At 31.6% G+C, this 13,124-nt stretch overlaps 1 protein-coding gene across 1 annotated transcript in view; it reads left to right on the top strand.

Annotated features, from left to right (window-relative positions):
- Ptp69D (Protein tyrosine phosphatase 69D) overlaps positions 1–13,124 on the top strand; it is a 378,030-nt gene that overhangs the window by 67,561 nt on the left and 297,345 nt on the right. The window contains exon 2 of the mRNA XM_065506581.1: positions 1,827–1,932. Within this exon, the coding sequence (XP_065362653.1) occupies positions 1,827–1,932 (106 nt within the window). The remainder of the gene's footprint in view (positions 1–1,826; positions 1,933–13,124) is intronic.

The raw sequence follows: 13,124 nt of genomic DNA, 5'->3' as shown, positions 1-13,124 counted from the left end.
TTAAAATTACTACAACTTTACTGGCTAATTGGTAAAAACTCGAGATTGAGTTAAGATTGCAAACTTTTGCTGTACAGCTCAATAATAAAACCCATATGGTGCTATGAAATTCAATTATGGGGCACGGCCTCAGCTTCTAATATTGAAAAAAATCAAAGATTCCAAAATAAAATATTACGAATGATAACAGCAGCGCCTTGGTATGTGAGAAATATTAACATTCATAAGGACCTAGGTGTCTCCCTGGTGAAAAATTAAATAAAAAAACAAGCGGAGTCATATTTGAAAAAGTTAGAAGTTTACCCAAACCCACTTGCACGAACATTAATGAGAAGTAATGGCTACATCCGACTAAGAAGAAGGAATCCAACAGACCTGCGCTGATGATAGGATCTATAAATTAAACATAATTTTTCGTCCAACTGTGGTGGGACGTAAATATAAAATAATATTTAGATTTAAGATTTGAACAAATTATTGATAGTTCACATTATTTTGTGAAGATACAATAAATAAAATATGAAATAAAAAAAAAAAAATTTATGGACAGCAAATGTATGAACGTCTATTTGACCACAATGTTCCCTCATCTGTTCAAAGCGTTGATGATGAGGTTTCCGAAATACAAATGGAGCAAAATTTTAAAAACCAATTAGAATATTCAATCAAGATTGAAAAGGAAAGCCCTAAACATTTAAAATCAAATGCTGAAAGTTTTAAGCGGGAATTAGATTTATTTGAAGCAAGTAGCAATCGGAGAATATATTTTGATTGTCTTTATAATGCTTTAATAACGATAAAGCCAACACATGTTTAAAGCGAAAGAGTTTTCTCGTCGAATGACTTATTGAATGCATTAGAAATTTTGACAAATCAATTTTTTAAAAAAATAGTTCTATGACGGACATATAACATTATTTTTATGATATAATAGCGGTATTCAGAATGTAGAGTACTTTCTATAGCAAAGTAGCAAAAGAGCAGTTTAGCAGAAAACAAAATACATTAGAACTACTTTTTTACTGCTTTACTCTTTTTAAACTATATGAGGTAATTTTGAATTTCATATTTTTGTTTTGAAATGAATTTAATTTTATTTTAAAATATGTATGTATATTTTATATAAAAAAAAAATATAACAGAAAAATCAAAGGAAAAAATCTAAAAAGTGCATTAAAAATCCCATTAGCATATTATTCGACATCGAATTATAAAGATACGTTCACAATTTATAAAATTTTGTGACACTTAATTGCTCTTTTACTCTACTACATATATCATGAATACCGCTAATATTTAATTTTATAGTAACAAGTGATCTCCAAATATTTTAACAAAATTTTTTTGGTTTTATGTGGGTACAATTGAATTGTAATGTATTGTTTTTCCTTTTTTGTTTGAATAAAATTACACAATTTTATAAAATATTTTTTTTTACTTATTTTTCTAGTTAGAAAAACATTCCCGGGATTCCCGGGAATTTTTCTTTCCGTAAAAACCTTGGACTATGACGAACATTTATAAAAAAATTGTCCGAATCGGTCCAGCCGTTTTCAACTGATGCAATTACCAACGAACGACATTTGATTTTTATTTAAGATGCTTAAGTACCTTTCATTTGATCATCCAAATACACTATGAAATGCTTAAGTACCTTTCATTTGATCAGCAAATTTTAATTAGTTTTAAAGAAAATCAAATATCATTTAATTCAGAAGGAGTAAGGTTTAAAAATCCTTACATAAGGTTTAAAAATACTTTGAGAATAATATAAAACATGGATTCATTCAAATTATTTTACATAATTTTATTTGTATTTATTTTAGGACTGATTAAAATCCCTGTGGGTGACAATTTCACTGCTAAGTGCTTCTCAAGTGATAAAAATTCTACATGGAAGTTTAAAGACAAAATTTTTGAATTAAGTACACGGTAAGTTTAAATTTTCTATGTCTAATGATTTCAAAATTTATGTTTTGTAAAAAAATTGTGCCGAAGACATGTTTTATACTAACGCAACAGCTAGGCTTTACAATTTCTAGTTGTATTAGTAGTAATCTTTATTTTTAGAAAATACAAATATGTAGTTTATAATCGGTAATATTATTTTGACTGCGCCAAAGTTTGTTTTGTACCCTACATCACCATAATGGGGATGGTATTATGCTCTTATGCTGAGTCCATGCTGATGTTTGCAAAGCCAAAACCTAATAGTCTAACTGCCACCTTAAAATATACCAATCGTCTCATTATCATACTTCGATAATATTTTATAAATGTTGGTATCAAATCAATATTTGGCCTAATACCAGTATTCTGTCAAAATTTAAATGAGAAACAAGTTTTGAATATAATAAATAGAACACAAAGACTTACAGCCATATGCATAAAAATTTACAAAAGGTTTATAAACCAATTATAGGAAATTTTTCATAAAGTTGTATTCATAAACGATTAATAGCTTAAAATACCTTTGATAAACAATTGTTCAAATTTTAAAGTAGATTCGACCCTACTTTAAACCTACCTTAAGGAATTCTTTTTACCTTTTATCTTAAAAAAGGGAATTTTAAAGATAAATTTGGAATAATACACGATACTATTGCAATTGCTAAACACAATTTCCACTCCGCTGGCGAATGAGTTCCATTTTATATATGATTTTGTTTGATATTCCTCCGGCAGTGAACTACATGAGGTTTACAAATGAGTTTGATTGGCATTTTTGTCATTTACTTTTAACCTGAAATTCATTAAATTTTGTTAAAATTTAACAAAATGTCAATAAAAATAAATTAATAAAACAAATTATAAAACAGTGATGTTTATTTTATCACAGAATATTCGTGATATGTGATTTCGAGCGACAAACCTACTTACTGGCGTACTGACCCACGAAAAATACCGTATGTTATTGATTTTAGCGTGATGATAAATATCCCTAGAGAAATGATTCAAATTTAATCCTCGCTGGAACTATCTTCAGATCACTCACCCACTATTGTTACTTTATTGAGCCCCCGAGAAATTGTATCCCCGACTGGTACTTTAGCGATGACAGGCACAAGAATTGATTGGCTCAAATATAAAAAATACCTCAGTACACATTGCTCGGAAAACATACCGATAAGAACACCAGAAAACATCGATCACTCTCTTATCAATTTCGATAATAATCTCAAACTGGCTGCTCAACATGCTAACCAAACCCCCCGACAAATCAGATATAATAGAATTAATTCTGCAGATGTCGAACGGCTCTTAAATTAAAAAAGAAGATTTCGCAGAGAGTGGCAATTGCACAGATCCCCCCAACTAAAATCGAAGCTTAAAGATTGTATAAAAAGACTTAAAAAGCTCTTGGAATTTCGAAAAATGGAATCATTGAATAAATATTTAGAAAGCCTGGACGCAACCCCGCAATCGGATTACTCATTATGGCGAGCAACAAAAAGACTTAAAAAACCCGTTATATGTAAGTCCCCCTTGCGAAATTCAAGTGGTGCACAGTGGGGGATCTGAAAAAAAAAAGTGGAAATAAATCTGTAACTTCTAAACGAATAGCCCGATTTTAATAAAAATTTCCCATGGCTATAGAGGAGGTGTCGATAAGTTTAAGTTTTGAATTTGGGCTTAAACAACCAAGGGGGGCCGAGCCACAATTTTTGTTTGCGATCCGATTTGAAAGATTTTTATATATATGGAATGTACTAGACGAGATCTACAAAAAACATTGCTTTAGCCATATATTATCTCTTATAGTTTACGAGTTATTCGCATTTGAAAAGTAAAATTTTATTTTTTTTGCCTACCTTGGTATGCCATTTTGCTAATAACGGATCCAATTCTTTCCCGATTTTCTTATCTTTTTTGAATTAACAACAAATTTATTAATAATCTTAAGAAAGAATTGTTAAAAAATATCTACTGAGTCAAAAGTTATGTGCATTCAAACTTAAAAAAAATAAAAAAGTCGTTTTTTCGCCATTTTTTTTCGAAAAAAGTACCTACATTAATTTTAAATTATACAGAAAATGAGAAAAAAATATATAATGTGTTTATATTTTTCTGAAATATAACATTTCGGGAAATATTATAAAAGCAAAATAATATCAAAATTCGTATTATTGCGTGGTCCAGAGCCTTCCGAAGAAGACCTATTTTTTATGTAAATTTCAACTTTAGACAACATATTCTAAAATCGCATAGCTGCTTTCAAAAAATTAAGACCAGTTTTGTATTACCAATCTGTTCTTCAATATCATGCAAAGGGATTCCATAGCCCCGAGCTTGGTACCTTCAGTAGATCCAAAAATCAAAAAAATCCCAATTTTGGAATTTTTGGAAAGTTTTTTGGGAATTGTGGGATTGTCATTAACAATTCACAAATATCTTTTTCACTTTTGGATTTGCATCGAACGTTTCTATATAAGTGTAAAATTTCATTAAACACGATTCATAAACAAAACTTTTATTGAATTTTAAAATTTTAAATTTTCCAAAAAAATCAGCTATAATTTTTTATTCGCATATTTTTGAAAAAAGTCTTCAATAATTTTTTTAATTCTTAAAATTTTGTACATTTTTGAAAAGAGGACATAATTTCCTACACGCTGATATATAATATGTATATCTTTTCTTTTCCGCTAGTCTCATTAATGGCTTCAAAATAGATAACTCACAGTAATTAGCTTCATCTTGTAGTGTTCACCGGTATTTGGGTATGCAGCAGTCGGCAAGGCAGTGCAATCAATTGTATTACAAAACGGCAAGATTTTATAATTTTCTGTTTGTTGTTGATTTTGAATCCATAAATTTGACTAGCGGAAAATTTATGGAAGGAAGGTGTAGGAAATTATGTCCTCTTTTCAAAAATGTACAAAATTTTTAAGAATTAAAAAAATTATTGAAGACTTTTTTCAAAAATATGCGAATAAAAAATTATAGCTGATTTTTTTGGAAAATTTAAAATTTTAAAATGCAATAAAAGTTTTGTTTACTCACAGTAATTAGCTTCATCTTGTAGTGTTCACCGGTATTTGGGTATGCAGCAGTCGGCAAGGCAGTGCAATAAATTGTATTACAAAACGGCAAGATTTTATAATTTTCTGTTTGTTGTTGATTTTGAATCCATAAATTTGACTAGCGGAAAAGAAAAGATATACATATTATTATCAGCGTGTAGGAAATTATGTCCTCTTTTCAAAAATGTACAAAATTTTTAAGAATTAAAAAAATTATTGAAGACTTTTTTCAAAAATATGCGAATAAAAAATTATAGCTGATTTTTTTGGAAAATTTAAAATTTTAAAATTCAATAAAAGTTTTGTTTATGAATCGTTTTTAATGAAATTTTACACTTATATAGAAACGTTCGATGCAAATCCAAAAGTGAAAAAGATATTTGTGAATTGTTAATGACAATCCCACAATTCCCAAAAAATTTTTTGATTTTTGGATCTATTGAAGGTACCAAGCTCGGGGCTATGAGATCCCTTTGCATGATATTGAAGAACAGATTGGGACATACAAAACTGGTCTTAATTTTTTGAAAGCAGCTATGCGATTTTAGAATATGTTGTCTAAAGTTGAAATTTACATAAAAAATAGGTCTACTTCGGAAGGCTCTGGACCACGCAATAATACGAATTTTGATATTATTTTGCTTTTATAATATTTCCCGAAATGTTATATTTCAGAAAAATATAAACACATTATTTATTTTTTTCTCATTTTCTGTATAATTTAAAATTAATGTAGGTACTTTTTTCGAAAAAAAATGGCGAAAAAACGACTTTTTTATTTTTTTTAAGTTTGAATGCACATAACTTTTGAATCAGTAGATATTTTTTAACAATTCTTTCTTAAGATTAAATAAAATTTTACTTTTCAAATGCGAATAACTCGTAAACTATAAGAGCTAATATATGGCAATGTTTTTTGTAGATCTCGTCTAGTACATTCCATATATATAAAAATCTTTCAAATCGGATCGCAAACAAAAATTTGGCATCATTTTTAATTTTTGATATACCCGAGGTGCCCCACTTTGGGGCATTGTGGCTCGCCCCCCTTGGTTGTTTAAGCCCAAATTCAAAACTTAAACTTATCGACACCTCCTCTATAGCCATGGGAAATTTTATTAAAATCGGGCTATTCGTTTAGAAGTTACAGATTTATTTCCACTTTTTTTCAGATCCCCCACTGTGTGGTGGTTGTTAATCATTTAAAAAAAGTATTTACACCGAACACATCAAACGAAGCAATTGAGTTGCCACCTGTTGCACCCCATTTAGGAGCAACCGTACCCCTACGTTTTGAGATTCGAGAGATCGAAAATGCTATTGTTGATTTAAATTCCAAGAAAGCGCCTGGTATGGACAAGATCAGCAACAAGATGCTTATGGAGCTACCCCGGATAGGAATAAAAATTATTCATTTCATTTTTAATGCTATATACGACTTGAATATTATCCTCCAGAATGGAAGGTTTCACTGGTTTTCCATGATACCCATGCCGGGAAAAGATCACACAAAAGTAGAATCATACAGACCCATCAGCCTATTGTCTAATATATCAAAGCTATTTGAGAAGATACTTATGAACAAGTTGTACCCGATGTTAACTGAAAACAATTGTATTCCGAATCATCAATTTGGTTTTAGAAGAAAATACAGTACTATCGAACAAACCCATAGACTTGTAAATATAGCGAAAAATGCGTTTGAAGAAAAGAAATATTATTCCGCACTCTTCATCGACATTTCTCAAGCGTTTGATATGATGGTTTAATATACAAATTGAGTCAAAATTTACCCGCAAACACACATAAGCTGGTCGAACATTTAAGGTAAAAGAAGGAGACTTTTTAAATACTGGAGTCCCCCAAGGCAGTATCCTGGTACCTTTTTTATATTTGATATATTCGTCTGATATGCCAACTAACAATCGCACTCATACATCAACAATTGCTGATGATACTGCTATTCTAAGCATTCATGAAAACCCTCATGAAGCGTCTCGTTACTTACAAAACCACATATATGAATTAGAAAAATGGTTAAAACAATGGAAAATTAAAGTCAACGAGCAAAAATGTACACACATAACATTTACATTACATAGAAAAGATCCAAAGACGCCAAAACAAGTTTCTAAGAATGATCACAGTTGCCCCCTGGTATATCAAAAACGCGAATATACACAAAGATCTAAACGTGCCCATTGTAAAAACTGAAATCTCGAAAAATGTGCAAAATATTTAAAAAAAACTTGAAGTTCACCCAAACCCGCTGGCCCGCAACATATTAGACAACCGTGGCCACACTCGATTAAGAAGGAGGGACACAGCAGACCTAATCTAGAAGGAAGAATGTCAATTTAACCAAAACAACCTTGAATAAAACATTTTTTCGTCCGACACTGGCTGGACTAATTAAATAATAAGTTAGTTAGTTCATTAAATAATGAAGGTACAATAAATAAATGAAAATGAAATAAAAATATTCTTCATTCGAATACTTTTAATAACACTGTCCAACAGCATGTTTGGAACAGAATAGCGAACCTATAATTCTGAAAGGGGATGTTGAGTAGATAATTTTTGTAGAATAAACTTATTGTAATAATGTGTGTATTATTATTAAAATCTCCTCGTTTATAGCGCAGAGGGATGTGGGGATAATCTATGAAGGAGATATCAATTATAATTACTCATAAATTGTGTAATTACAATTTTAGGGAAAATAAAAGAAAGAAAAGAGATTAATTTCTTCTTATATTTATTTATAGTGAGATAGGGTTTAAATTCTCACCTCTGATTTTAATCGCCAAGTAATAAAATAATGATTTTCTTTTCAACCAATTTTATTATAAGTTCAAAGTAGGTATGTAGATATATTGAGTATAAATTCAATTTAGGTAAGTATGATAAGTACTTCAAGGTATGATAGTTCTAAGGTAAGCAAGTGTTAAGGTATAATTTTCAATTAAAGAAACTTCGGTTTTGGTATTATTTTCAGTAGTAGCAACTTATTTACCAAATATTAAGTTATTTGTAATATATTCTATTCCAATATTTGCTAACTTAAAACTAAATTTATAAGGGTAATAATAATTAGAAATTTATTAATTTTTTTGTTATTTTTAATTTTTCTTGTTTTTTTTTTAAATTAAAAATTTTTAATTAAAGTGTCCAAATTGAATTTGGACATGGCGCCAGCCTCAGCTTTAGGCAACAGGTGGCGTCTTATTTGATTGCTTCTGCAAGTAGCTTGGCATCAGGGGTTGGTGGTGATGGTTGTTGATTCGGATGCTGATTTGATGGTAGTTGCTGTTGACGTATCTGTGGTTGCTGTTGATGTTGTTGATTGATGACAGTACTTCGGTGGTGTCTAGAGCGTTGTGGTGTTGGATATAGGAGGGTGTGATGATACCTATCGCACCTTTTGTAAGTATCCATCGATGTACATGATCCAATGTTGCCAAAACGGCGGTTTTTCAGCTAGATCTGGAGGTATTTTTTCGTCGTTAGCGGGTATTTTTCGGAAAAAACCGCTAAGTGATTTTTCTAGCTGCAAAATATTTTCAGTTGGTGGTTTTTAGCTCTTTTCATATCTTGTATTTACTTAAGCGAAACTAAAATAATAAAATTTTACAAACATGTTTTAACATTCTTTGTGTGGTTTATCGATAAATGTTTTTTTTGCACATATCTAAAAAAATCGAAGCGCCATAATGACTTAACAGAAAATCAGTTTCAAATCGAAAGTTTTGAAAATTACATCAAGCTTAATACTTATTTAGGTTATCAGTTTGAAACTGAAATACGAAAATACAAATGCAATGGAAATATGTCTGAAAAGGAATCAGAAATAAAACAACGATGTGTTGTACATTTTTGTATATCGCTGTTGAAGCAATTAATTAAGGTAATTTTTTTTACTTTTTGCTTCCAAAAACCGAGACATTTTGTCAAAATAGATAGTTTTTTAATAAATAATGTATTCCAATAAAAAAAAGATGTAATTCCATATTTGGAACAATTTGGTTGTCCAGACAATTTTCATTAACATCTACATTATTAGGTGCTCAATACTGGTTTAAGCTTTTGCAGTTTCAGGATTCCGCAGAAAATAATATTTTCAAAGAACTAGCTGATTTTACTTTACAAATCAGCTTAAGACCCTCGCTGTCATAGCTCTATTTGTTATTGTACTAATAATTAATTATAAGTATAATATGTGGAGCGAGTTTTTAGTCAGCTTAATATTGTAAAATCAAACTTAAGAACTTGTTTGCAATCTCAGATGGTTAATGGAATTTTGAAAGTAAAGTATAAGTATTTTAATTTAATCAAATTAATTTTTATTAAAAATTGCCTTCGTTGCCATGAAAAGTGCTGCTACGATTATAAAGTCTCATGAAAGTTTTTAAATTTGGTTGGTACCTCAGAAATATACTCAAAATGATAATTTCTAATGGATTGATCTTAATTAATTAATTTTAGTATATAACGTTTTTGGCACACATTTTAATTTAAAATTTAATTATTTTTGTTTTTAAAATAGTTTTGCTTGATAACTCGTTTAATAAAAATTTAGCGGTTTTAATTATTTAAAGATTTAGTGGTTTTTGGCGTTATTTTAAGTGCAATCTGGTGGGATATGGTCTTAAAGTTTTGGCAACACTGGCATGATCTCAGATCGTGACTTCTGGCCAAACAGTTTATGCAATAGTGGTTGCTCTCGATCATTTCTTCTCTCATTTCTACTGACATCTTCAAAAATTTGCGGCAAAACCTCAGTGCGTGAAAACTTGTACAAAGCACGCACTTATACACATCCGGATCGCAGTGAATGATACGTCGAGTGTTGTTACGATTGGGGTTGTCTAGATTGGCTAGAGCTTCTGCGTGACCTTAGGCGAGAGCTTAAACGAGGACTCGGTCGAGTTGCTGTTAATCTTCTGTTGGTTCTTGAGCTAGAGAAAAGAAAAGGAAACAGGAGTATTATATTAATCTGTAGCTACTAAAAATTGGTGAATATGGAAACAATTATGAATATGAGATACGAATATAAATCAGTTAAAGTATTGATGAATGTCTTATGTAAACTAGAGTAAGTGTGTATTGTAGGATTTGAAATTTATATACCAGTTATAGTGGATTTAAAAATTAGTTAATCAGAATTTTCATCAATCATAAAAGGAAGGTGACACAATTTGACTAATGGTCTAGTAATGTTTCTTGTGGCAATGCGTACGTCAGCAGTACTCACGTTTTCGTCTGAACAGGGAAAAGTCTTTACAATCCTACCTAATCGCCACTCGTAAGGTGGTTGCAAATTATCCATCCCAACTACATGATTTTAAGTAGTCTTCTTTCCATCTGATCGAGAATTGATGGTGGATTACCTTGAGCTTTGCCCATCTATTAATAAGATAAATATTCTGAATGTCTTGTTCTGGAAAAGCAATCAGAGGCGCACCTCTTAAAAAATGACTGGGAGTTAGAGCGGTTAAATCTGAAGGATCCTCTGATAATGCGCGAGAGTTGAGAATATCTTCAATACGAGCGAGAATTCTTCAAAAGTGAACCTTTGGGCTCCTGTGACTCGTTTGAGATGGAACTTAAAACTTTTAACAGCGGTATAAATTTCCACTCGAAGCCATGTGTAATGTACTTTTGGGATATATCTTGAGCTGCATTTTTCACAAATGTGCAAAATTCGCGTTGGAGTAATCTACTTGCACCTAAAAAGTTTCTTCCATTGCCAGATACTATCCTTTGGGGGAGCCCCCGCCTCCCGATGAAGCGAGAGAATGCGGCCTGAAATGCGGCGATCGACAAGTCTGAGCATGGTTCCAAGTGAACTGCTTTTGTGCTAAAGCAAACGAAGACAGATACATAGCCTTTTACAAGTGCAGACTTTCGTAGGGGTGAAGTTTTGATCTCAAACGGGTCGGCGAAGTCAATGCCATTGATCTGAAATGGAGGAGACAGATTGCATCTTTCTGGGGGTAATGAAGCCATTATTTGCGAACATGACTGCTGTTTGTGAATAAAGCAAGTTTTACAGTGTCGAATTATTTTCTTCACTCGGGGTTGAGCCTGAAAATATAAAATTCGATCTGAACCATTCGACACATTTGACTACATTCAGCATGAGCTAGAAAATTGTGCAAGTGAGTGAGATAGAGATGGCAAAATTATGGGGTAACGCTCATTGTATGGCAGAGACGAACGAAATAGTCTGCCATTGACTCGAAGGATTGAGTTTGAGTCATGAAATATGTTAAGTGGTTTTATGCATTTATTAAAGAATCGAAAAACGTAACAAATTAAAGCTTTGTGGTATGAGGAAAATCTACAACATAAGTTTCCCATGTTAAAGGGGTTTGGAGAGCCAACCTAGGACTATAGACGAATCAGTCCAGAGATATATTTCTGTATTGTTAAAATTCAATGATGACGTAACATATTTCACTAGATTTGCCAATAAAACTGCACCGTTGAGTTCTAAGCGTGGGAGACAAATAGTTTGAATTGGAGATACTTTGCTTTTCGCAGTTAATAAGTTTGAGAAGGTGTTGTGTGTCTCAGTCTGACAGCGAATGTAGACGGTAGCACAATATGCGGCTATGGAAGCATCTGAGAACCCGTGTATTTGAACTGAGTCTGATGGCGTGTATTGTAGCCAACGAGGAATGGATATTGGTTCTATCTTTGCAATATTTTGAACGAGGCTGTTCCAATTTTGAAGAGTTTCTGGTGAAACTTCTTCATCCCAATCCAAACCTTCTAGCTGTGGGGACACATATTTAATATCTAAAATCTACTTGTAAAAACATTTAATTTAAAATTTTGTATAATAATATTTTAATCATTTTTGCTTTGAATTTTGAGTTTTTAAGTTTTTATAATTTTTAATAAATAATTTAGTTTTCTTTTAACTTTTCTAAATAAATGCTGTTTTATTCAACCACATTTAATTGTGGTTGCATTAGTATTTTTGCTCTGATGACCATGGGAGATAGCCATCCAGCAGGATCGAAAAGTTTGGCAACTGAGGATAAAATTTGGCGCTTAGTGACGCTTGTAGATTAACCGATTGGAGAATAAGAATAGCTGAATGTATCTGTAAGTGCATTCCACTTTATACCAAGAGTTTTGGTTGAGTTGGATTCGTGAAAACGAAGAAAATCTAAATCATATAGATCTTCTTTTGGTAGATGAGAGAGTAATTGAGAATCATTTGCAGTGATTTTCTTTAAGAGTAATCCAGCTGATTTTAATGCGTTAATGAGTTCAGTTTGAGCCGATAGAGTCTCCTCTATAGAGAAACATCCGGAGAGAATATCATCAACGTATGTTTCTGAGCGCAAAATAGATGATGATTGAGATTCAGAATCGGATGATAGCTGATTAAGCGTGCGAATTGCGAGATAAGGGGCGCAATTTACTCCGAAAGTAACAGTTTTTAACTGGAAATCTTTAATGGGACCGTCTTGTTGTGGTTGGAAAATAATTTTCTGAAAGGGTCTATCATCGGAATGTATTACAATCTGTCGATACATCTTTTGTATATCGCCATTAAATACGTATTTATATTTTCTACAATTCAGAATTACAGTAATTAAAGAATTTTGTAATATGGGACCTGTGTAAAGTACATTATTGAGAGAGCACTAAGATTTTGTTTTTCTCGAGGCTTTAAATACAACTCTCACTTTTGTGTTCTGGGCGAACAACCGCATGATGAGGTAGATAGAATGAGCTGTATTTACTTTGTGAAATGATTTCTTGAGATGAAGTTTCCTCCATGTGATCAAGAGTCAGATATTCGCTTAAGACTGCCTTAAATTGGATTTGTAGTTCGGGATCTTTTGAAAGAGTTTTTTCCATTCTGGAATATTAAGCTAATGCTACAAACAAAGAACGAGCTTTTCGGGATATTCCTTCTTAAAAGGCAACCTAACTACGTATCTGCCGTTTTCGTTTCGTGTTGTTGTTTCGCAATATAGTTTCTCACAGATTTTATCTTCCACTGAGATTGGATTAGCTGAGGGAATTTCTTCTTGCTCCCAAAACTATTTTAGGATAGAGTTGAGCTCTGAAGTCTAA

Source organism: Calliphora vicina, chromosome 3 (assembly GCF_958450345.1).
Source record: "Calliphora vicina chromosome 3, idCalVici1.1, whole genome shotgun sequence".
NCBI classification, from domain to species: domain Eukaryota; kingdom Metazoa; phylum Arthropoda; class Insecta; order Diptera; family Calliphoridae; genus Calliphora; species Calliphora vicina.
The sequence above is the reverse complement of the archived record's forward strand: the minus strand, read 5'-3'. Positions and strand labels throughout refer to the sequence as shown.